This window comes from Scyliorhinus canicula, chromosome 1 (assembly GCF_902713615.1).
Source record: "Scyliorhinus canicula chromosome 1, sScyCan1.1, whole genome shotgun sequence".
Taxonomy (NCBI): Eukaryota; Metazoa; Chordata; class Chondrichthyes; order Carcharhiniformes; family Scyliorhinidae; genus Scyliorhinus; species Scyliorhinus canicula.
Window position 1 is genome coordinate 193,362,040 of NC_052146.1, and position 25,518 is coordinate 193,387,557.

The 25,518-nt window shown below is 47.5% G+C and overlaps 1 protein-coding gene across 6 annotated transcripts in view; it reads right to left on the reverse strand.

The window, feature by feature from the left end:
* Window positions 1-6,298: 6,298 nt before the first annotated feature.
* rmnd1 (required for meiotic nuclear division 1 homolog) overlaps window positions 6,299-25,518 on the reverse strand; it is an 88,473-nt gene continuing 69,253 nt past the window's right edge. For 4 of the 6 annotated variants that reach the window (XM_038805469.1, XM_038805496.1, XM_038805478.1 and 1 more), the window contains 2 exons: window positions 11,086-11,202; window positions 6,299-7,503 (listed from right to left, as the gene is read on the reverse strand). In XM_038805469.1, coding sequence (XP_038661397.1) covers window positions 7,471-7,503; window positions 11,086-11,202 — 150 coding nt within the window. In that variant the 3' untranslated portion in view covers window positions 6,299-7,470. Of the gene's footprint in view, window positions 7,504-11,037; window positions 11,203-16,521; window positions 16,968-25,518 lie in introns of those variants that run through there. The other 2 variants (XM_038805506.1, XM_038805516.1) reach the window with 2 other exon arrangements.

The window sequence follows — 25,518 nt, forward strand, 5'->3', positions numbered from 1 at the left end:
GGCACCATTACTTCGAGTTCCCGGAGGAGGCGTGGGCCTTTGTACAGGCGGAGAAGCTGGACTTGAACTAGGGCCTGGGAACATACTTTGGCCGGCGTTGTTTCCGCTGTGGCTGTTTTGTTCCAACTGTTTCAACTTTTTCAACTTCGAAATGTGTGTTATGTATGCTGGTTTTCTTTTTGCTCTGTTTACGGGTGGGTTTGTCTGTTGGGTATGGTTGTGGGGTAGGTGGGGAGTGTTGGGGGTTTGTGTTCTATATGTTCTCTTCTGTACGGGGCTGGGGATTGAGGGGAAACTGGATTTTGGGGAACTGCGTCAGAAGGATGGGGTGTGGCATTGTGAAAGCGCGGGCTTTCCTCTGGTTTCCCGCGCTGCGGGGCAGGGGGGTGGAGCTTGCGATGGGGGAAGGGCCTCTACGGGTCTTTTTTCCCGCGCTGCAATAATGCCAAGGAGGTGTGGCAAGAGGGGGATGACCCCAAGCCGGGAGGGGATAGGTTTTGGCGGGAGCTGCCGGGGTCAGCAGAAGTCAGCTGACTCACGGAAGTACCATGGAGGGTGCGTCGCGGCTAGGAGGGGTCCTAGCCTGGGGGGGGGAGGGGGGTGGGGGGGGATACCGGGTTGCTGCTGGAACGACTAGGAAGGAGCCGATGAGGGCCGGGGGGGAAGAGGAGAGGCGCTATCGCCATGGGGAACGGGTCGAGCGGGGTATGCTGGCCTGGGGCGAACATCTGCCAAGCTATGGCTAGTCGGCAGGGGAGGGGGGCGGGTTGCCCTCTGATCCGGCTGATTACCTGGAACGTGAGGGGGCTGAACGGGCCGGTTAAGAGAACCAGGGTGGTCTCCCATCTAAGGGGGTTGAAGGCGGACGTGGCTATGCTCCAGGAGACCCACCTGAAGGTGGCGGACCAGGTCCGTCTGAGGAAGGGGTGGGTGGGGCAGGTTTATCATTCAGGATTGGACGCAAAGAACCGGGGGGTGGCGATTCTAGTGGGGAAGAGGGTGGCGTTTGAGGCGGCTGAGGTGGTGTCGGACAAGGAGGGCAGATATATCATGGTGAGGGGTAGGCTGCAGGGAGAGAAGGTGGTGCTGGTGAACGTATATGCCCCGAATTGGGATGATGCTGGCTTCATGAGGCGCTTGTTGGGCCGCGTCCCGGACCTGGAGGCAGGGGGCCTGATCATGGGGGGAGATTTTAACACAGTGCTGGATCCCACACTGGACCGGTCCAGTTCAAGGACGGGTAGGAGACCGGCGGCGGCCAAAGTGCTGAGGGGATACATGGACCAGATGGGAGGGGTGGATCCCTGGAGGTTTGGGAGACCGAGAGCGCGGGAGTATTCCTTTTTCTCTCACGTCCATAGGGTTTATTCCCGGATAGACTTTTTTGTCCTGAGCAGGGGGTTGATCCCGAGGGTGCAGGATGCCGAGTATTCGGCCATAGCGATTTCGGACCATGCCCCGCACTGGATTGATCTGGAGATGGGGGAGGCGCGGGACCAGCGCCCGCTCTGGCGCCTGGATGTGGGGATGCTGGCGGAGGAGGAGGTTTGTAAGAGGGTTCGGAGAAGCATTGAGGGGTATCTGGTTACCAATGATACGGGGGAGGTCCAGGTGGGGATGGTCTGGGAGGCTCTGAAAGCAGTGATCCGGGGGGAGCTGATCTCCATCCGGGCCCACAGGGAAAGGAAGGAGAGGAAGGAGAGGGAGAGACTGGTGGGAGAGCTTCTGGAGGTGGACAGGAGATATGCGGAGGCACCGGAGGAAGGGTTGCTGGGAGAACGGTGCAGGTTGCAGGCCAATTTTGACTTGCTGACCACCAGAAAGGCGGAGACACAGTGGAGGAGGGCGCAGGGTGCGGTATATGAGTATGGAGAGAAGGCGAGCAGGATGTTGGCGCATCAGCTCCGTAGGCGAGATGCGGCTAGGGAAATTGGGGGAGTGAAGGATGGGGGTGGAAATGTAGTGCAGAAGGGGACAGAAGTAAACGGGGTCTTTAGGGACTTTTACGAGGGATTGTACCGGTCGGAACCTCCGAGGGGGAGAGAGGGGATGGAGAGCTTCATGAACAGGCTATGTTTCCCAAGGGTTCAAGAGAGGCTGGTTGAGGGGCTGGGGGCGCCGATAGAGTTGGAGGAGCTAGTCAGGGGGATCGGGCAAATGCAGTCAGGTAAGGCCCCGGGGCCGGACGGGTTCCCGGCAGAATTTTACAAAAAATATGCGGACCTGGTGGGTCCCCTGCTGGTGCGAACTTTCAATGAGGCGTGGGAGGGGGGGGCTTTGCCCCCGACGATGTCGCGGGCACTGATCTCTTTGATCCTAAAACGGGATAAGGACCCCTTGCAGTGCGGATCATATAGGCCTATTTCACTCCTTAACGTAGACGCTAAGTTGCTGGCGAAGATCCTGGCTACCAGGATAGAGGATTGTGTGCCAGAGGTAATTCATGAAGATCAGACAGGGTTTGTCAAGGGGCGGCAGCTCAACACGAATGTGCGGAGACTGCTCAATGTTATCATGATGCCGGCAGTGGAGGGGGAGGCGGAGATAGTGGTGGCGCTGGATGCAGAGAAGGCGTTTGATAGAGTTGAATGGGGGTACCTATGGGAGGTGCTGGAGAGGTTTGGATTTGGGGAGGGATTCATCAAATGGGTGAGGCTGCTTTACGCGGCGCCGATGGCGAGTGTAGTCACAAATGGAAGGAGATCGGAGTATTTTAGGCTTTATCGTGGGACCAGGCAGGGGTGTCCCCTGTCCCCCCTGCTCTTTGCACTGGCGATTGAACCGCTGGCCATGGCGTTGAGGGAGTCAGGGAAGTGGAGGGGTCTGGTGCGGGGGGGGGAGGAGCACCGGGTATCGCTGTATGCAGACGACCTGCTGTTATATGTGGCGGACCCAGAGGGGGGAATGCCGGGGGTGATGGAACTGTTAGCGGAATTTGGGGGCTTCTCGGGCTATAAGCTGAACTTAGGAAAGAGCGAGGTATTTGTAGTGCACCCGGGAGATCAGGAGGAGGGAATTGGGAGGCTCCCCTTCAGGAGGGCAGTGAAGAGTTTCAGGTACCTGGGGGTGCAGGTGGCCAGGAGTTGGGGGGCTCTTCATAAGCTTAACTTCACCAGACTAGTGGAACAGATGGAGGAGGAATTTAAAAGGTGGGACATGGTGCCGCTATCGCTGGCGGGCAGAGTGCAATCCGTCAAAATGACGGTTCTCCCGAGGTTCTTGTTCCTCTTCCAGTGCTTGCCCATCTTTATCCCTAGGGCCTTTTTTAAAAGAGTGACCAGCAGCATCATGGGATTTGTTTGGGCGCATGGCACCCCAAGGGTGAAGAGGGTCTTCTTGGAGCGGAGTAGGGATGGGGGGGGGCTGGCGTTGCCCAACCTCTCGGGGTATTACTGGGCGGCCAACGTGTCGATGGTGCGTAAGTGGGTGATGGAGGGGGAGGGGGCAGCATGGAAACGGATGGAGAGAGCGTCCTGTGGGGATACAAGCCTGGGGGCCCTGGTAACGGCGCCGTGGCCGCTCCCTCCCACGAGGTATACCACGAGTCCGGTGGTGGCGGCTACCCTCAAGATTTGGGGGCAGTGGAGGCGACATAGGGGAGAAGTGGGGGGCTCGATGGAGGCTCCGTTAAGGGGGAACCATAGGTTCGTCCCGGGGAACATGGATGGGGGATTTCGGGGATGGTATAGAGCGGGCATTAGACAGCTGAAGGACCTGTTTATCGACGGAAGGTTTGCGAGCCTGGGGGAGTTGGAAGAGAAATTTGGGCTCCCGCCGGGAAACATGTTTAGATATCTGCAGGTAAAGGCATTTGCTAGACGGCAGGTGGAGGGATTCCCTGCGCTCCCCGCGAAGGGGGTGAGTGACAGGGTGCTCTCGGGGGTCTGGGTCGGGGAGGGGAAGATATCCGATATCTACAAGCTTATGCAGGAGAAGGAAGAGGCGTCAGTAGAGGAGCTGAAAACGAAGTGGGAGGGGGAACTGGGGGAACAGATCGAAGACGGGACATGGGCTGATGCCCTGGAGAGGGTAAATTCTTCCTCCTCGTGTGCGCGGCTTAGCCTCATCCAATTCAAGGTGCTGCATAGGGCCCACATGACTGGGACGAGGATGAATAGGTTCTTTGGGGGTGAAGATAGGTGTGCCAGGTGCTCGGGGAGTCCAGCGAACCATGCCCATATGTTCTGGGCATGCCCGGCATTGGAGGAGTTCTGGAAGGGGGTGGCGAGGACGGTGTCAAGGGTGGTGGGATCCAGGGTCAAGCCAGGATGGGGACTCGCGATCTTTGGGGTTGGGGTAGAGCCGGGAGTGCAGGAGGCGAAAGAGGCCGGTGTGCTGGCCTTTGCGTCCCTAGTAGCCCGGCGAAGGATTTTGCTACAGTGGAAGGACGCGAGGCCCCCAAGCGTGGAGACCTGGATCAATGACATGGCGGGCTTTATTAAGCTTGAGAAGGTTAAATTCGCCCTGAGAGGATCGGTGCAAGGGTTCTTTAAACGGTGGCAACCTTTCCTCGACTTTCTGGCTCAACGATAGGGTACTGGGACAGTAGCAGCAGCAACCCGGGGGGGGGGGGGGGGGGGGGGGGGCGTTGATTATGTTAGCTTATTTTATTTAAATTTGATTTATCTAATTTTAATTTATGGTTAAGTTCTCTTGTTTGGGGGGGGGGGGGGGGGGGAATGTGATACATGTGATGTTACGGTATGGGGGGAATTGTGGGTGTTATGGGGCTGTTAGTTGCATATTACTGCTTTTTGCTATACTTTTTGTTATATTTTCTGCAAAAAATTCCAATAAAAAAAATTTAAAAAAAAAAAAAAAAAAAAAAAAAAAAAAAGAAAGATTGTTGAGAATGACAATAGCAGATTTCATTTTTAAAAAAAGACTTAAAGTACCCAATTCCTTTTTTTCCCAATTAAGGGGCAATTTAGTGTGGCCAATCCACCTACCCTGCACATCTTTGGGTTGTGGGAGTGAAACCTATGCAGACACGGGGAGAATGTCCAAACTCCACACGGACAGTGACTCAGGGCCAGTTCGAACACGAGTCCTCGGCGCTGTGAGGCAGCAGTGCTAACCACTGCACCACCATGCCACCCCACAATAGCAGATTTAAAGTGCTTGCAGAACCAATTATTTTTTTTACAAAATAGTTTACCTAATCTAGTTAATTTTGCAAACAAAAAAACTTCACAAGTTAAATTATGCCAGTTCCAGAATAACTACATTAACATATTACACTACATGTTAATGGTCAACAGAGCAGAGATCCGGTGTGGGATTTTTCAGGTGCTCCCGCCGGTGGGATCATATGGTCCTGCCGATGGTGATCCCCCCATTCCTGGTTCCCCAGCGACAGGGTTGCAAATAACAGGAAACCCTATTAACAGAGGCGGGGTGAAATATGCTGCAGGGGCACACGAAAGATCCTGCTCATGCTCGGTGATATCTTCATCTTGATCCAACAGCCACCATGATTCCTTTTCCTTTGATAGCAGGAATTAAGCTCATTGGTTCACAACTGCCGACATGGAATAAACGGCTTGCACATAATTGTTCTAGTCAATGTGGACAAATATTCCATCTGGAATGGACTGTGAACTGCCACAGTCAAACCAAACGAACCATTGAATTCTCAATGCAAGAAAGTGTAGCTGATCAACGACTCCTTACACATTATAGCATTATACAGCTTTATGTACATTTTTGGGAAGTGTATAGCATTATTGGCAATGGTGGTATACTTTAAGAAATAAATAGAAGAATGTAAAGAGTGGAAAGTGATGTTCAAATATTAATTACCAATCTGATAACGTGAGAACCAGTGCTATCTCTGATTTCAGTTTAAATTTTAATTATTCAGAGAACCCAGTTCTTTTTTTTCTAATTAAGGGGCAATTTAGTGTGGTCAATCCACCTACCCTGCGCATCTTTTGTGCAAACTCCACATGGACAATGACCCAGAGCCGAGATCGAACCTGGGTCCTCGGCACTGTCAGGCAGCAGTGCTAACCACTGTGCTGCCCGATAGCTTGGATTCATTACCCAAATAATTGGGCAAGATACACCAACAACCCCAACACAGAGAATACTTTCTTGCTCTTCCAAAAAGCAGAGCAAAATCAATGACTCTGCTGCCTCAGTAGCTAGTGAACAGTAGTGTTTTTTTGATGGCTTTTTGATTAAACTCCTCTTCAGCATCACTGAAGAATCTACTGACAGTTTGTCTTGTGGCCATGATCATGACCACGAAGCATTGATGCTCATACAAGATTAAAATACAACTCTCCAGATGCAATATGGCTATGTTATGTATTTATTACCATTGTTATCTGCAATGAATTGTGTTTCAGGATAGCTGTGTAATAAATCATACATTTCTCTAATTCCAAGTCATTTGCTTTGCTTGACAAAAACGGAATAATTTGGTAGTTCAAATTAAGAGTAGACAGTAGATTCCAGTTCTCCCCATAATACATAGCACTGGTATCTGATATAAGAAAGTATTGAGCCTCTTATAAAGGATGTTTCAGCCCCTCAGGCAGTATTGTGGCTTGTGATTTGCAAGTATCGAGCAGAAACTATACTCATTGGTCTTGAGGTATCAAAGTTAACAAGAAGTCTGTAGAGTCTTCAGCATGGGGAGAAATCTATTCGGGCAAATAACCTTGACGATTAAACGTGTGATATTAGTTTTGATAGCAAAACTGATGTGGGAAGTACTATATATAAAAAAAGTGATCAGATTTCCTATGTGTATAGTTTGTTACATTTCTCATTTGCTGAAGAGGAAGTAGGTGTAAATTTCTTTTTGTTTTTAAAAATGATTTAAAGTCATATTATAAAAAAGTATTATTTTCTGTTCCAATAAATAATTAAAGTTGATTCAGAATTTGCTCCCTAATGATTTTCGAACATAATGGTCTGAACAGCATTCAAATACTTGTCAAATGATACAAATAGCACCTAGGGTGTAGTGGTGACTAGTATACAATTCCCAAGCTCTAAAGTAACAACCCATGTGATGTACCCAGCTATCCCAGGGAATGCACTAGAAAATATTAGTTATCCTGCTTCCACAGGCACCACACACCTGAAAACTGTCCTTGTTCCATTGCATACTAGTCTCAAACATCATCTGTAAGAAATTGCTACAAGTTCAGATTTATTCAGTCTTGATTCCCATATGTTTAAAAGAAACTGATAATTAAAGTAGCTTTGCTCATTTTCCATTATACATACATATTCTGCGAAAAAGCAAAGACATGAGTAATTGTGAGGTAAAACCAATTATGGATGCAATGCGCTTCTGTGAATAAACAGAATATTTTGGATAGGAATTAAACTGTCCAAAACTTGAGACATTTCACAATGATCTGGAGATCAGGTGTTACTTAAGCCTTTTGGAGGAAATGCCCCACCTGAAGATACGATTGTTGGCCAGTGTCTTCCAACTACCTCCAATCTGATTTAAAAAATAACACGTGCAAGTTCAAATAAAACCTGTATATAAGAAAAAAAAAGGTAGATTATTAATTGCCTTGACTACTGCAAAATATTACATCCTGTAAATCACATTGCTTGTGCTATTTTTCTCAAAGGTAGATAATGGATAAGAAAAGCCATTTGACCTATCTTAACTCATTATTCAGAAAGTCCCTACTGTCCTCCTAAAAGATCCCAGTTGTTTTCTTTAAAATATTTCCAAGGTTTCTGCCCCCATTACCCTATTCAGAAAATCAGACTATGTGCCTGGTTCCCTTTGTGTGATGAATTTTGCAATATCATTCTTAATTTTGTTCTTCACTAGCTTTTGCCATGTGCTCTCGTCATAGTTTAGAATTAGGTTTTCAATTCACCTCTACTTTTTAATATCTTGAACCACACGTTTCCTCTCTATTGCCTTAATGCAAGGTATAAGAACGTCACACCCTCAGGACGTTTCAAAATGCTTTACAACCAATGAAGCACATTAGAAATGAAGCCACGGCTGTAAAGGTTTTCCGGCCCTTCCTCACAACACTAGGGACTGCCTGTTACCTCTTCTCGACACAGTCCAAGGCTGGACTTCTCAGCCATTGGGATTCTGATCCCACCGGCAGCACACCCCCACCTGCGGGCTTCCCGACAGCATGGGGTGGCTTCAATGGGAAATTCCATTGACAAGCGGCGGGAGTAAAGAATCCTCCACCAACGAATGGTATGCCGCCAAGAAACAGAGGGCAAGGGTAATGGAGAATCCAGCCGCGAGTTTCTTCTTACCTGTTTCTCGAGATCAGAAAGGAGTGTGGCTGAGTCAGGTCATAGAAGAAAATTTGGATGTTTAAAAGACAGTGACCAATTTTCACAAAGAAAGATGCATATGGATAGCGACTCTCCCAATGGGGAGCCAAGCGTAGAGGGACTGTGAGTCAGAGAATAAGAGCTACAATTTTTAAAATCTCCTTTATCTCCAAGCCATATCCTTTGGGAATACTTGACTCCCCAGTGGAGAAAGATGGTGAATTGAGATACAAAAGATAAATTTCCACATCTGACAAAATTGTGGTTATGTTTGATGGGCCAAATGGTTTACTACTGTTCCTGGATAAAAACATTAGTGTCAATTGAAAATTGGAAGTTAAAAGGAACCGTAAAGCTACAATTTGTTCGAATTCTTTTTCCTCCGTCCTTGCATTTAATTTCAATCACTACATCATTTTAATAGAAACATCTAAATATGATCTATTGAGAGACACTTGAAACTGCAAAATTAATTCTAATGGAAAATAAATTAGTAAGTTAACTGCCCATGAGGGTAAATAATATTTTCACTGACTAATTCTTAACTGAAAATACTCAAGCCTTTCATTTACTCGTTGCTGTTAATCACAAGTTTGAATGCTGGAATAATTTGAATAATTTGTTTGAAAATTATATTGTTGTGAATGAATCTGTCTTTAGTGTCGTAGTTAGCATACTCCTGCCCCCAATTAAATTGTATTGAATACCGTTAAGCATTACTGAGATTATGTAAATTAATGAACTACCATGAAAAAAATATTGGTATACTTTGCTGTATATTTATAACAATATGAACAGATTTTTTAAATTAGCATGTTGACCCTCAACACAATCAAGATGTTGTCAAATTCATAAATAGAATCATAGGCACAGGACTAGAAAAGAGCATTTCAATCCAAAGTGGTCTGCCCCATAAAACTCTGCAAAGTACAGTGGAGAAACACAAATTTCCTCTTATCCTAGATTCAATAAATTTCAGACATTAAAATATCCCTACTAGATTAGAGGAGCGATTTCCCATTCTTCCACAAAGTCACGCTCACAGGGGTCAAAAGAATATTGTAGACTCCAATTCTCTTCCCTGTGAACATGGCTTCCCTGCTGGGATCGTGAATTACTCCTTATGTTTTTAAAAAAATATAAACGGTTACGCTACATGATGCTGAAATCGTGGAATATAATATAGCTTAGATTTAAAATGCTTCTTTCAAGAAAAAGATAAAGCCATTAATTTTAATACGTGGGAAATTGAGAGCTCACCAACTTCCCTTGCCCAATTCTGTAATCTGCAATCCAGATGAGCGAGACTGTGTATTTTGCAGAATCATGCCATTTTCCCGGGATTAAAAAAAAGATTTATGATTTTGCTGTAGCTTTACCATGACTGCTTGAAGCCCATTTTTCTCCCCCACAGAATTTTAGTTAAGAAATTTGCCCGGGGGGCGGGGGGGCGGCGGCGGCACAGTGGTTAGTACTGCTGTCTCATGGCACCGAGGACCCGGATTCGATCCCAGCCCCGGGCCACTATCCGTGTGGTGTTTGCACATTCTCCCTGTGTCTGTGTGGGTTTCACCCCCACAACCCAAAAGATGTGCAGGGTAGGTAGATTGGCCACACTAAATTGCCCCTTAGTTGGGAAAAAAATGAATTGGGTGCTCTAAATTTACAAAAAGAACAAAGAAGGAAATGTGCTAGGAGTGTGTGCATTTCTTAGTTTAAGTACTTCATTTTTTTGATACTTTTTTTTGCCAATGATGGTTTTGAAACTAAGCAACATTACAAAGGACTTTCAATGCTGCAAAAAAAAAATAGATTACAAAAGAGCCTCGAGTGTATAGACATTTAAAATAAAAAACATCAAATCTCAATGTTTGTCTACTGCTTAAAGGGCAGATTATAGCTTTTAGCATAAGGTATCATTATTGTTAAGTTTGTAACATGAAGGTACACAATGGTACAGTTTTCCAGCAAAAACTGTGACAAGATGTGAATCAGTTATTTTTTTAAACTTTTCTAATTAAGGGGCAATTTAGCATTGCCAACATCCTCCTACCTGCCATATCTTTGGGTTGTGGGAATGAGACCCATACAGACACGTGGGGAATGTGCAAACTCCACAAGGACAGTGACCTGGGGCCAGGAATCGATCCCAGGTCCTCTGTGCTGTGAGGAAGCAGTGCTAACCACTGCATCACTGTGAATCAGCTATTATAGCACTCTTCCATCAGGTTTAAAATTCAGCCCAAACTGATTGAATGAAAACCCCTCTCACTTGCTGGTTTTTCTAATGCTGAATGTTAATTGTAGTGAAGTCAAAATTGACTGTTACAAAATGTGAAATGGGTTTGGCCCAGCTCAATCTATTTTGGTAGGTCTGCTTTGAATTTGGCACGCCTGAAACTCATACTTGGCGGAGCTTGGAGGACAGCTGGTGTGGGCAACAGAAAAACCAAACTGGTACATTACAGAGTACTCTTCGTTTTGGTGCAAAGACTCATTGTAGGGCCAGAGTGAAAGAAACATTCTAGCACAAGCCAAACAGTCAACAAGGGAATGCTTGGTGCAATCAGGGACCCAAGGGTGAAAGTTGTTCACTCTTCAAAGTCACGCTCACCTAAAAAGTGTAAAATAAAGCAGAAATTATAAATGTAAGAGTTATAAGTACTAGTGTAAGATCTCTAATGAATAGTTAATTTTAGGCTGTTTACATAGTTTGCTGTTGTGTAGAAATCTGGAAGAGACTATATTCTGTACCCTGAACAATGCAATAACAAGACCAGTTCAAGCAGTTGTGTGGCCTACTTCAATAGAAATCAGGATCACAATCATCCACTCGAGGCGTAGTCCATGTTTCTCACTTAGATGATTTCTCATCAAGTCTGTTAGTTCTGTACAATGCTGCAACTTTTCATTAATCACCTACAGGATTCAAAAAAGTTAAATTCTGAATGGCATAATTAATCTGTACAAGGTTCACTATAATTATAATTCATCACAGTATGAATACCACCAGGCATGCACTATTTCATGTATCTTGCTTCTGCAACTCATTTTGTATACAGTTACATATAAATAGACTCTCATGCAGATAAATATATCGACATTTTGTAAAGGTAGCTTCCCAGTTCAACAAGAGTATAGATTGCATAATTGCTCATAGGAATCAGGATAACTAATTTTTAACGTTGTTGATATACCGCTATCATTAAAATTAATCATTGGAAAAACAGAAGCATCTTGAATTGCCTATTCTATGCCTGCCATTGACTGCTTTCCAATTTGTTTTCTGTGTTAATGTAGAGCCTTGTAATATTTACCATTCTAAACTATGTATTATACAGAACACTGGAAGTCGCAGGCCCAGCATCTCACCGTGAAAAAAGCTAGACTGTTCCCTTTATTATGCACAAATACAAAGGAAGTAGTGAAGAAACCAAAATCAAATCCAGCAAATGATTATATATCAAGCTGTCCCTGATCAATCAAAACGACGAACATAAGATTCTTGAATTTGTTCCACCATTCAATGAGATCATGGCTAATCGGTGATCTAATTCCATTTACATATCTTTCTTCCATATTCCTTAATATCATTGGTTAATTTAACAGAACAATAGAATAGAGGCTATGTTCCTAGAATAATAATGCAGAGGCTCAAATTCCACCATGACAACTGACGAACTTAAGTTCAGTTACTAAACAGATCTTGTATAAAAGGTCAGTATTATTAGTAGTAATCTTGAAACTAACAGATTGTTGTAAAAGCCCATCTTGTTCACCAATATCCTTTAAGAAACCTGCTGTCCTTACCCTGTCTGGTCTATTTGTGGCTCCAGGTCCATAATGATGTGCTTAACTCTTAACTGCCCTATGAAATGGTTAGGCTACCTATTCAGTTAAGGGCAATTAGGGATGTGCAGTAAATGCCGGTCTTGCCAGTGATGCCCACATCTCATTAACAAAAAAAAAAATGAACAATCTCAGATTTGAAATTAACTATTGCTCTAGCATCAATTTCCATTTAAAGAAGTTCAAATCTTCTACTACCCTGTATGAAGAATTGCTTCTGGACTTCACTCCTGAAAGGTCGACCTCTAACATTTAGACTATGCCCCCACATGGTACCACAGTGGGTAGCACTGTTGCTTCACAGCACCAGGATCCCAGGTTCGATTCCCATCTTGAGTCACTGTCTGTGCAAAGTTTGCATGTTCTCCCTGTGTCTGCGTGGGCTTTCTCAGAGTGCTCCGGTTTCCTTCCACAAGTCCCGAAAGAAGTGCTTTTAGGTAATTTGGACATTCTGAATTCTCCCTCTATGTACCCGAACAGGCTCCGGAATGTGGCGACTAGGGGCTTTTCATAGTAACTTCATTGTAGTGTTAATGTAAGCCTACTTGTGACAATAAAGATTGTTTTTTTTAGAAAATATTTTATTGAGGCATTTATAATTTTAACATGTTAAACAACAGAGATCCAACATACACAAAAACATACCCATCTCCCCCAGCCCTAAACCCTAACTACCCCTACATTAGATTCCCTGCCCTTATTCGTCACTTCCATGCCCCCCCCCCCCCCCCCCCCCCCCCAATGGTCAATTCTCCTTGAAGTAGATGAACGGCTGCCACCTCCGAGCAAACCCCTGTAATAAATCCCCTAAGGCGAACTTAATTTTCTCTAACCTAAGAAACCCTGATCCAAACCCCCGACTTTGGAGGCTCAGGGTCCCTCCATCCCAGCAAAATCCATCTCCGGTCACCAGGGAGTCAAAGGCAAAACGTCAGCCTCTCTCTTTCCTGCCCGGGCTCCCGGATTTTCCGACACTCCAAATATTGCCATCTCTGGACTCGGAGTCACCCTCCCTCCCAGGACCTCTGACATGATATCTGAGAATCTCTACAAAATCCCCTCGGCTTCGGACACGCCCAAAACATTATATATATATATATATATATATATATATATATATACACATGATTCGCAGGTCATCCCCCACACCTGCCTCCACCTCCTCAAAAGGCTTACTCATCCGGGCCACACAGTCATATGAGCCCTTTTGACCACCTTGAACTGGATCAGGCTAACGACGAGGATGCATCGACTCTCCTCAGGGTCTTCTCCCATAACCTGACTTCCACCTCCCCGCCCAGCTCTTCCTCCCACTTCCTTTTCACCTCCCCAATTGGAACCCCTTCCCACTCCATCAGTTCCTTATATATTTCCGAGACCCTCCCCTTCCGAACCCCTGCTTTTGACATCACCTTATCCTGTAGCCCCCTTAGTGGAGGCGAGGGTAGCTCAGGACCTGCCTCCGGACAAATTCCCGTACCTGCAGGTACTGGAACCCGTTCCACCGGACAACTCAAACTCCTCCTCCAGCTCCTCCAAGCTCGGGAAACTCTCCTCAATGAAGAGATCCCCAAATCTCTCAATTCCTGCCCGCTGCCACCTCCTGAAACCCTCGTCCAGACCCCTGGAGTGAACCGGTGATTATCACAGATCGGTGACCACACCGACGCCCCCTCCAGTCTCATGCTGCCTCCATTGCCCTCACACTCTCAGGGCTGCCACTACCACTGGGCTTATGGAGTACCGAGCCGGCGAGAACGGCAGAGGTGCCGTTAACAAAGCCTTCAGACTCATGCCCTTGCAAGATGCCACCTCCATTCGCTCCCACACCGATCCCTCCCCCACTACCCATTTCCTATTTTAAAACAAAAACATTTTATTAGGGTATTTATAGTTTTTATAATAACAATAACAACATAAACATAGTTATAAAGCATTTCCATCCCTGACACGTTCCTCACACCCCCAAAGAAAAAATAGCCGAAACCCCCTGCCTCCTGTATCCACCGTGGTGGCAGAAGTGGAAAGGTCGGAGCCTGCCTTCTCTAAAAAATCCCGTACCTGCAGATACCCAAACCCATTCCCTGCTGGCAATTCAAATTTCTCCTCCAAATCCTTCAAACAGTGGAGGCTCCCATCTATAAATAAATCTCCCATCCTCTTGATCCCTGCTCTCTTCCATCTCCCAAACACTCCATCCAGCCTTCCCGGTATGAACCGATGGTTATTGTAAATCAGGGCCCAGATCGTGCTCCCATATTTCCTCCACTGCCCCCAGACTCAATGCCGCCACCACCACCGAGCTTGTGGAGCATTGGGCAGGTGAGAACGATAGAGGTGCCGTTACCAGTGCCACCAGACTTGTGTTCTTGCATGATGCCGCCTCTACGTGCTCTCACACCGACCCCCCCCCCCCCCCCCCCCCCCAAACCACCTAATCATGGCTATATTTGCCGCCCAGTAGTAGTTACAAAAGTTCGGCAGTGCCAACCCACCCACCCTCCCCCCACTATGCTCCAGCAACACTTGCTTCTCTCGCGGGGTTTTACCGCCCATACAAAGCCCCAAATCACCCTATTTACCAATTTAAAAAAGGCCCTCTGGATAAAGATAGGGAGGCACTGAAAAATAAACAGAAATCTGGGGAGGACCGTCATTTTCACAGACTGTACCCTCCCCACCAGTGACAGCGGGAGCATGTCCCATCTCCTAAAGTCCTCCTTCATTTGCTCTACTAGCCGGGTCAGATTTAGCTTGTGCAATGTCTCCCATTCCCATCCAACCTGGATTCCCATATAGTGAAAGCTCCTTCCCAAGGCAGCTCTCCCAGTCCCCTTCTCTGCCCCCTCGACTGGATCGCGAACATCTCACTTTTCCCCAATTCAATTTATACCCCAGAAAACCGATCAAATTCCCTAAGATCCGTATAATCTCCCCCATCCTCCCCAACGGGTCAGAAATATACAGGAGCAGGTCGTCCGCATAAAGTGAGACCCGGTGTTCCACGCCGGACCAGCCCTTTCCAATTCCTAGAAGCTCTTAATGCCATCGCCAATTGCTCTATGGTCAGAGCAAACAACAGCAGGGAGAGGGACACCCTTGCCTCGTCCCTCGGTGCAGCTTAAAATAGCCTGACACCAATCGATTCGTGCGCACACTTGCTACTGGTGCCTGATACAGCAGCCACACCCAATCAATGAAGCCCCTGTGGCCATCTAAAATGGCCACCCGCAAAGGATAATGGGAATTGTGGTCAAGTTGGGACACAGAAAGTACACAGCACCTGCAGCATAACGACCAGCCAAGTTCATGACCCGCGATCGTTACCCGAGACAGTTGGGCCGCAGCCAAGACGAACTGGACGATTTCCAGCCAACACATGTGGGGATTCAGATAAAGGCCTTATCTACCTGCATGGAGCCTGTCAGCCAGAAGTTAAGTAAAGGTCATCTTAGTTGATAGGTGTAGTTTAATGCGTAGCACATAGAGATAAGTCTTGTGTTTAATAATAAACTGTCTTTTGAACTAACATGCTGGTTGATCAATACAAGAAACATACTCGCAGCTTGTGGTTATTAATAAAGATACCAACACCCAGTCAAAACACGAACCTTCCTAACACCTCCCACAAATAATTCCACTCCATCATCATCATTATCCCCCCCTCCCCCCAACCACCCGAGAGCATCATGATAACGTTTAGGAGCCTTCTAACATTGGCCGCAAGTTGTCTGCCCTTCACAAACCCCGTCTGGTCTTCCCTTATCACCTCCGGAACAGAGTCCTCTGTCCTTGTGACCAATATTTTAGCCAGCAGTTTGGCGTACACATTCAATAGAAAGATTGGCCTGTATGACCCGCATAGCTCAGGGTCCTCCTCCCACTTCAGAATCAATGAGATCGAGGTCTGCGACATTGTTGGGGGAAGGACACCCCGCTCCCTTGCCTCATTAAATTCCCTCACCAGCAGCGGGCCCAACATTGCCGAGAGCGTCTTGTAAAATTCCACTGGGTAGCTGTTCGGTCCCGGGGCCTTACCCGACTGCATGCCCTCCAGCCCCTCCATTATTTCTTCAATTTCAATTGGGGCCCAACCCTTCCACCAGTCCATCTTTCATCTTCGGGAACTTCAACTGACCCAGGTACTACCTCATCCCCCTCCAACCCAGCCGGGGGTTCCGACTCATATAGCTTGCTATAAAACTCCTTAAACACCCCATTCACCCCTACTGGGTCCAAGACCGCATTCCCACTTCTGTCCTTTACTCTCTCTATCTCCCTGGCTGCCTCCCTTTTCCTCAGCTGATGTGCTAGAATCCTACTGGATTTCTCATACTCATACACCGCCCCCCTCGCCTTCCTCAATTGCTCCACCGCCCTTCCTGTAGAGAAAGCCCAAACTCCAACTGTAGCCTCCGCCATTCCTTCAGGAACCCCACCTCTGGGGCCTCCGATTATCTCCTATCCACCTGGAGTATCTCCCCAACCATCCTACCCATCTCTGCGTGTTACATCTTTTCTCTACGGGCCCGTATCGAGATTAACTTCTCCCTAACCACTGCCTTCAGTGCTTCCCACACCGTTGCTGCCAAGACTTCCCCCGTGCCATTCATTTCCAAATAGTTCTGGATGGACTTGCTCATCCGCCCGCACACCCCCTCATCTGCTAATAGTCTCACATCCAACCTCCATAGCGGGCGCTGTCCTTTCCTTACTCACCCGTAAATCCATCCAATGTGGGGCATGGTCCGACACAGCGATCGCCGAATACTCGGCATCAACCACCCCCGCCAGTATCGTCATGCTCAGGATATAAAAGTCGATCTGAGAATATACTTTATGAACATGGGAGAAAAAAGAAAACTCCTTCACTCTTGGCCGTCCAAACCTCCATGGATCAAACCCCCCCCCCCCCCCCCCCCACATCATCTGCTCCATGATGCCCTTTAGTTCCTTCCCTACGGCTGGCATCCTCCCTGTCCTAGATTTTGACCAGTCCAACCCTGGGTCAATGACCGTATTAAAATCTCCCCCCATGATCAGCTTATGTGACCCTAGGTCTGGGATCTCACCTAATACCCACCTCATAAATTCCACTTCATCCCAATTTGGTGCATATATTTTCACGAGTACCACCCGCATCCCCTCAAGCTTCCCACTCACCATGATGTACCTGCTTCCCGCGTCTGTCACAATTCTCCCTGCCTCAAATGCCACCTGTTTGTTGATCAGGATCATGACCACCCCCCCGGTCTTAACAGTCCAACTCGGTTTGAAATACTTGGCCGACCCACCCCTTCCTCAGTCTAGCCTGGTCTATAACATCAGGTGCAACTCTTGTAACATTGCCATGTCTGCCTTCAACCCCCTCAGATGCGCGAACACGCGAGCCCTCTTAACCGCCCATTTACCCCTCGGACGTTCCAAGTGATCAGCCTAGTCTGGGGGCTTCCCGCGTCCCCCTGCAGATCAGCCATCACCCTTATTAGGCCAGCCTCCAGCTCACGTCCCTCACCTCCTCGGGCTCGCCCTTGGGCATCTGCCGTCCTCGACCTCCCTTTTGTCCCCTAGCAACAGTTCCTCTCCTGTCAGCAGAGCAGCTCCCCTCCCCTCCTCCTAGCAGCACCCAACCCCCCATAACAAGCTTATCACCTGCTCACCCCCCATTGCGCTTCCGTGAACTAGCTCACCTAGTAGGTCCTACCCATGGCGCCAGACATTCTAACTCCCTATTGTTCCCCCCCACGCTCGGACATACATATTCAGAGCATTACAGTCCCCAGTAAACGAACAGTAGAAAAAATACCTCCACCCATCACCCACTAGAATAGAGTTAAGTTACATTTCTGAGCACCTGCTCAAACATCTTATCACAACGAAAAACAAAGAAAAAGGAAGGGGCAAAAAACAAGAATAATCCCTTGTTGCAGAGAGCACTGCATATCCAGAACATCACATAAATAACTTTAAACCAGATCGACCCTGCGATGCCCTCCGCCAAGGTTTTGTGTCCTTTGACGTCGGCCCACCTTTTGTTCTGATAAAGTTAATTGCTTCGTCCGGCAATGCAAAGTAAAGTTCCTGGCCCTCAAAAGTGACCCACAGACGCGCTGGATATAACATCCCGAACTTCACCCGCTTCTCGAAGATGGCCGATTTTGCCCTATTAAATCCAGCTCGCCTTTTTGCCAGTTCCGCGCCGAGGCCCTCGTAGATGCATAACTCCCAGTTCTCCCACTTGTAGCTCCGTATCTGCTTGGTCCACCGCAAAATCCGTTCCTTGTCCAGGAACCGGTGCATCCGCACCACCATCGCCCTCGCCGGTTCGTTCGCTCGCGGCTTCCTTGCAAGTGCTCTATGCGCTCTATCTACCTCCAAGGATCGAGTAAACGTTCCCTCTCCCATCAACTTTTCACTACCCACATTCTCCCCGTGTCTGCATGGGTTTCGCTCCCACAATCCAAAAATGTGCAGAGTAGGTGGATTGGCCACACTAAATTGCCCCAATAATTGGATAATCTAAATTTATTTTAAATAAAACCAAAAATCTTTTCACTACCCATTTCCTAAGCATCGATATATTAGCCACCCAGTAGTAATTAATAAAGTTCGGAAGGGCCAAGCCCCCCCCCCCCCCCCCCCCCCCCCCCCCCCCTTCCTTCGCACCCACACTCAAGAAGGACCTTCTTCACTCTCGGGGCTTTCTCGACCCATATAAAATCAGAGATTGCCGCATTCATCTTCCGAAAAATACCTTGGGGATGTAGATTGGAAGACACTGAAACACAAACAGCAATCTCAAGAGGACCGTCATTTTCACAGTCTGTACCCTCCCCACCAATGACAGCAGGAACACGTCCCACCTAAGGAAGTCCCCTTTCATTTGCTCAATCAATCTGCCCAAATTTAGTTTATGAAGCTGACCCCAGTCCCTTACCACTTGAATCCCCAGGTAACCAAAACTCCCTCTCATCACTTTGAACAACATCTCCCTCAGTATCCCCTCCTGCCCCCTTGCCTGGATTGCAAAAACCTCACTCTTGCCCATATTCAGTTTGTAACCTGAGAACCGACCAAATTCTCCCATATCCCCATAATTCCTGCAATTCCCCATTATTTCCACCCCCTGCTAAATGTTCAATGCTCTCAGTGCCATTGCCAAGGGCTCTAGGGCCAGGGCAAACAGTAGTGGGGAGAGTGGACACCCCTGTCTCATCCCTGGACACAGACTAAAATATTAAGATCGAAACCGGTTTGTCCTTACATTCGTCACCGGTGCCTGATTATAGCAACCGGAACCAATCCACAAATCCCTGCCCAAACCTTCCCAGGACATCCCACAAATACTTCCACTCCACCCGATCAAAGGCCTTTTCTGCATCCATGGCCACCACCACCTCAACCTCACGCCCCTCCGCAGGCATCATCATCACATTTAGGAGCCGCCTAATGTTGGATGTCAGGTGTCGTCCCTTAACAAACCCCGTCTGGTCCTCCCCAATTACCCCAGGACAGAATGCACTATACGTGTGGCCAAGATCTTTGCCAGCAATTTTGCATCTACATTTAGCAGGGAAATTGGCCGATACGACCCACATCTCTCCGGATCCTTATGCCACTTCAAAATAAAGGAAATCGATACCCGTGATAACGTTGGGGGGGGGGGGGGGGGGGGGGGGGGGGGGGGGAGCACTTCCAGCTCCTTGGACTCATTAAAAGCCTTTACCAAAAGCGGCCCCAACAGCTCGGAAAACTTTTTATAAAACTCAATCGGGTATCTGTCATGTCCCAGGGCCTTACCCAATTGCATCGCCCCCAATCCGTCTATAACCTCCCTCAGCCCAATTGGGGCTCCCAAACCCCCCACCAACTCCTCATCTATCCTCTGAAACTCCAGCCCCCCCCCCCCAGAAATCGCTTCATACCCTCTTCCCCAGCTGGGGGTTCCGATTTATACAACCTACTGTAAAATTTCCGAAATACATCATTCAGCCCCGCTGGATCCAAAACCACCTTCCCCCCTGTATCTCTTACTTTCCCAATCTCTCTCGCCGCCTCCTGTTTCCTCAGCTGATGCGCCAGCATCCTGCTGGCTTTTTCCCAATATTCATACACCAGCCCCATTACCCTCCTTAGTTGTGCCTCCGGCTTACCTGTGGACAGGAGCCCAAATTCCAGCTGCAGTCTCTGACGCTCCTTCAAAAGCCCGTCTTCCGGAGACTCCGTGTACCTCCTGTAAAATTTCGCCTACCAACCTGTCCAACTCAGTCTGCTCAGCCTTCTCCTTATGAGCCCGAATTGAGATGAATTCACCCCCTAATAACTGCCACCAGTGCCTCCCAAACCACCCCTGCCGAAACCTCACCCGTGTCATTGATCCTTGTATATTCCTGAATGGCCTACCTCACCCGCTCACACACCTCCTTCTCCGCTAGCAGCCCCACATCCAACCTCCATTGTGGGCGCTGTGCCTTTCCATTGCTGACTTGCAAGTCCATCCAAGCGGGGCGTGGTCTGACACCACTATCGCTGAATATTCAGCATCTAACACCTCGGCCAGCAGCGTCTTATCCATCACAAAAAGTCTATCCGGGAATACACCTTATGCACATGGGAGTAGAACGAAAACTCTTCGGTCTCTTAAATCTCCACGGATCGACCTCCCCCCACGCACCCCCGAAGCTCCTTTGCCATAGCTGATACCTTCCGAGACTGATAACTCGTCCGGTCCAGCCTTGGATCCAGGACTGTATTGAAATCTGCCCCCGTAATTTCGATGTGAATCTAGGTCCGGATTTTCCCCAGTATCCGTCTAACAAACCCAACGTCATCCTAGTGCGGTGCATATATATTTACCAATACCACGGCCATTCCTTCCAGCTTCCCACTAACCATAATATACCTAGCTTCTGGGTCCGCTTCTATATTCCCCACCTTGAATGCCACCTGCTTATTAACCAAGATAGGCACCCCCCTCGTTTTAAAGTCTAACCCTGAATGGAACACCTGTCCAACCCATCCCTTCCTTAACCCAATCTGATCCGCCACCTGCAGATGCGTCTCCTGCAAAATAGCCACGTCCGCCTTCAGTTGCCTCAAGTGCACGAACACAAGGGACCTTCTGACTGGCCCATTCAGTCCCCTGCCAATCAACCATAACCTCTCCTAGGCCAGTCTGCTACTACTGTCATCAACCCTCCTCCTCCACGAGACTTCCAGTTGCGGCTATGCGGAGCTAAGCCGCACGTTTGGCAGCTCCCGCTACTAAAGGACTTTCGGGCCTATTTGAGGGCCCCAAACGGCGCTGTTTCGACAAATCCCGGTGGGGGAAGGTGTTTGAACATAAGAACATAAGAACTAGGAGCAGGAGTAGGCCATCTGGCCCCTCGAGCCTGCTCCGCCATTCAATTAGATCATGGCTGATCTTTTGTGGACTCAGCTCCACTTTCCGGCCCGAACACCATAACCCTTAATCCCTTTATTCTTCAAAAAACTATCTATCTTTACTTTAAAAACATGTAATGAAGGAGCCTCAACTGCTTCACTGGGCAAGGAATTCCATAGATTCACAACCCTTTGGGTGAAGAAGTTCCTCCTAAACTCAGTCCTAAATCTACTTCCCCTTATTTTGAGGCTATGCCCCCTAGTTCTGCTGTCACCCGCCAGTGGAAACAACCTGCCCGCATCTATCCTATCTATTCCCTTCATAATTTTAAATGTTTCTATAAGATCCCCCCTCATCCTTCTAAATTCCAACGAGTACAGTCCCAGTCTACTCAACCTCTCCTCATAATCCAACCCCTTCAGCTCTGGGATTAACCTAGTGAATCTCCTCTGCACACCCTCCAGCGCCAGTACATCCTTTCTCAAGTAAGGAGACCAAAACTGAACACAATACTCCAGGTGTGGCCGCACTAACACCTTATACAATTGCAACATAACCTCCCTAGTCTTAAACTCCATCCCTCTAGTAATGAAGGACAAAATTCCATTTGCCTTCTTAATCACCTGTTGCACTTGTAAACCAACCTTCTGTGACTCATGCACTAGCACACCCAAGTCTCTCTGAACAGCGGCATGCTTTAACATTTTATCGTTTAAATAATAATCCCGTTTGCTGTTATTCCTACCAAAATGGATAACCTCACATTTGTCAACATTGTATTCCATCTGCCAGACCCTAGCCCATTCACTTAACCTATCCAAATCCCTCTGCAGACTTCCAGTATCCTCTGCACTTTTCGCTTTACCACTCATCTTAGTGTCATCTGCAAACTTGGACACATTGCCCTTGGTCCCCAACTCCAAATCATCAATGTAAATTGTGAACAATTGTGGGCCCAACACGGATCCCTGAGGGACACCACTAGCTACTGATTGCCAACCAGAGAAACACCCATTTATCCCAACTCTTTGCTTTCTATTAATTAACCAATCCTCTATCCATGCTACTACTTTACCCTTAATGCCATGCATCTTTATCTTATGCAGCAACCTTTTGTGTGGCACCTTGTCAAAGGCTTTCTGGAAATCCAGATATACCACATCCATCGGCTCCCCGTTATCTACTGCACTGGTAATGTCCTCAAAAAATTCCACTTAATTAGTTAGGCATGTCCTGCCTTTAACGAACCCATGCTGCGTCTGCCCAATGGGACAATTTCTATCCAGATGCCTCGCAATTTCTTCCTTGATGATAGATTCCAGCATCTTCCCTATTACCGAAGTTAAACTCACTGGCCTATAATTTCCTGCTTTCTGCCTACCTCCTTTTTTAAACAGTGGCGTCACGTTTGCTAATTTCCAATCCACCGGGACCACCCCAGAGTCTAGTGAATTTTGGTAAATTATCACTAGTGCATCTGCAATTTCCCTAGCCATCTCTTTTAGCACTCTGGGATGCATTCCATCAGGGCCAGGAGACTTGTCTACCTTTAGCCCCATTAGCTTGCCCATCACTCCCTCCTTAGTGATAACAATCCTCTCAAGGTCCTCACCTGTCATAGCCTCATTTCTATCAGTCGCTGGCATGTTATTTGTGTCTTCCACTGTGAAGACCGACCCAAAAAACCTGTTCAGTTCCTCAGCCATTTCCTCATTTCCCATTATTAAAACTCCCTTCTCATCCTCTAAAGGACCAATATTTACCTTAGCCACTCTTTTTTGTCTTATATATTTGTAAAAACTTTTACTGTCTGTTTTTATATTCTGAGCAAGTTTACTCTCATACTCTATCTTACTCTTCTTTATAGCTTTTTTAGTAGCTTTCTGTTGCCCCCTAAAGATTTCCCAGTCCTCTAATCTCCCAGCAATCTTTGCCACTTTATATGCTTTTTCCTTCAATTTGATACTCTCCCTTATTTCCTTAGATATCCACGGTCGATTTTCCCTCTTTCTTCCGTCCTTCCTTTTTGTTGGTATAAACCTTTGCTGAGCACTGTGAAAAATCGCTTGGAAGGTTCTCCACTGTTCCTCAACTGTTCCACCATAAAGTCTTAGCTCCCAGTCTACCTTAGCTAGTTCTTCTCTCATCCCCTTGTAATCTCCTTTGTTTAAACACAAAACACTAGTATTTGATTTTACTTTCTCACCCTCCATCTGTATTTTAAATTCCACCATATTGTGATCGCTCCTTCCGAGAGGATCCCTAACTATGAGATCATGAATCAATCCTGTCTCATTACACAGGACAAGATCTAGGACCGCTTGTTCCCTCGTAGGTTCCATTACATACTGTTCTAGGAAACTATCGCGGATACATTCTATAAACTCCTCCTCACGGTTGTCTTGACCGACCTGGTTAAACCAATCGACATGTAGATTAAAATCCCCCATGATAACTGCTGTACCATTTCTACATGCATCAGTTATTTCTTTGTTTATTGCCTGCCCCACCATCTCGTTACTATTTGGTGGCCGATAGACTACTCCTATCAGTGACTTTTTCGCCTTACTATTCCTGATTTCCACCCAAATGGATTCAACCTTATCCTCCATAGCACCGATGTCATCCCTTACTATTGCCCGGATGTCATCCTTAAATAACAGAGCAACACCACCTCCCTTACCATCCACTCTGTCCTTCCGAATAGTTTGATACCCTCGGATATTTAACTCCCAGTCGTGACCATCCTTTAACCATGTTTCAGTAATGGCCACTAAATCATAGTCATTTACGATGATTTGTGCCACCAACTCATTTACTTTATTCCGAATACTACGAGCATTCAGGTAAAGTACACTTATGTTGGTTTTTTTACCTCTGTTTTGAATCTTAACATCTCCAGTTTTATTCCTTTTGTTATTACTGGGCTTATTCACTGTGCTCCCCTCAGTCACTGTACCTTGTACTGTCGCCCTTATGGATTTCTGACTATGTCTTCTCTGCCTTGCACTTTTCCCCTTACTTCCTTTTGTTTCTGTCCCTGTTTTACTACCTTCCAGCATTGGTTCCCATCCCCCTGCCACATTAGTTTAAACCCTCCCCAACAGCTCTAGAAAACACCCCCCCTAGGACACCGGTTCCAGTCCTGCCCAAGTGCAGACCGTCCGGTTTGTACTGGTCCCACCTCCCCCAGAACCGGTCCCAATGCCCCAGGAATTTAAATCCCTCCCTCTTGCACCATCTTTCGAGCCACGCATTCATCCTATCTATCCTGACATTCCTACTCTGACTAGCTCGTGGCACTGGTAGCAATCCTGAGATTACTACCTTTGAGGTCCTACTTTTTAGTTTAACTCCTAACTCCCTGAATTCCGCTTGTAGGACCTCATCCCATTTTTTTACCTATATCGTTGGTGCCTATGTGCACCACGACAGCTGGCTGTTCACCCTCCCCCCCCAGAATGTCCTGCAGCCGCTCCGAGACATCCTTGACCCTTGCACCAGGGAGGCAACATACCATCCTGGAGTCTCGATTGCGTCCACAGAACCGCCTGTCTATTCCCCTTACGATCGAGTCCCCTATCACTATAGCCCTGCCATTTTTCTTCCTGCCCTGCTGTGCAGCAGAGCCAGCTACGGTGCCATGAACCTGGTTGCTGCTGCCTTCCCCTGGTGAGCCATCTCCCTCAACAGTATCCAAAGCGGTATATCTGTTTTGCAGGGAGATGACCGCAGGGGACACCTGCACTGCCTTCCTACTCTTGCTCTTTCTTTTGGTCACCCATTTTCTATCTCCCTCAGTAACCTTCACCTGCGGTGTGACCAACTCGCTAAACGTGCTATCCACGACCTCCTCAGCATCGCGGATGCTCCAAAGTGAGTCCATCCGCAGCTCCAGAGCCGTCAAGCGGTCTAACAAGAGCTGCAACTGAACACACTTCTTGCACGTGAAGGAGCCAGGGACAGTGGACGTGTCCCTGAGCTCCCACATCGCACACGAG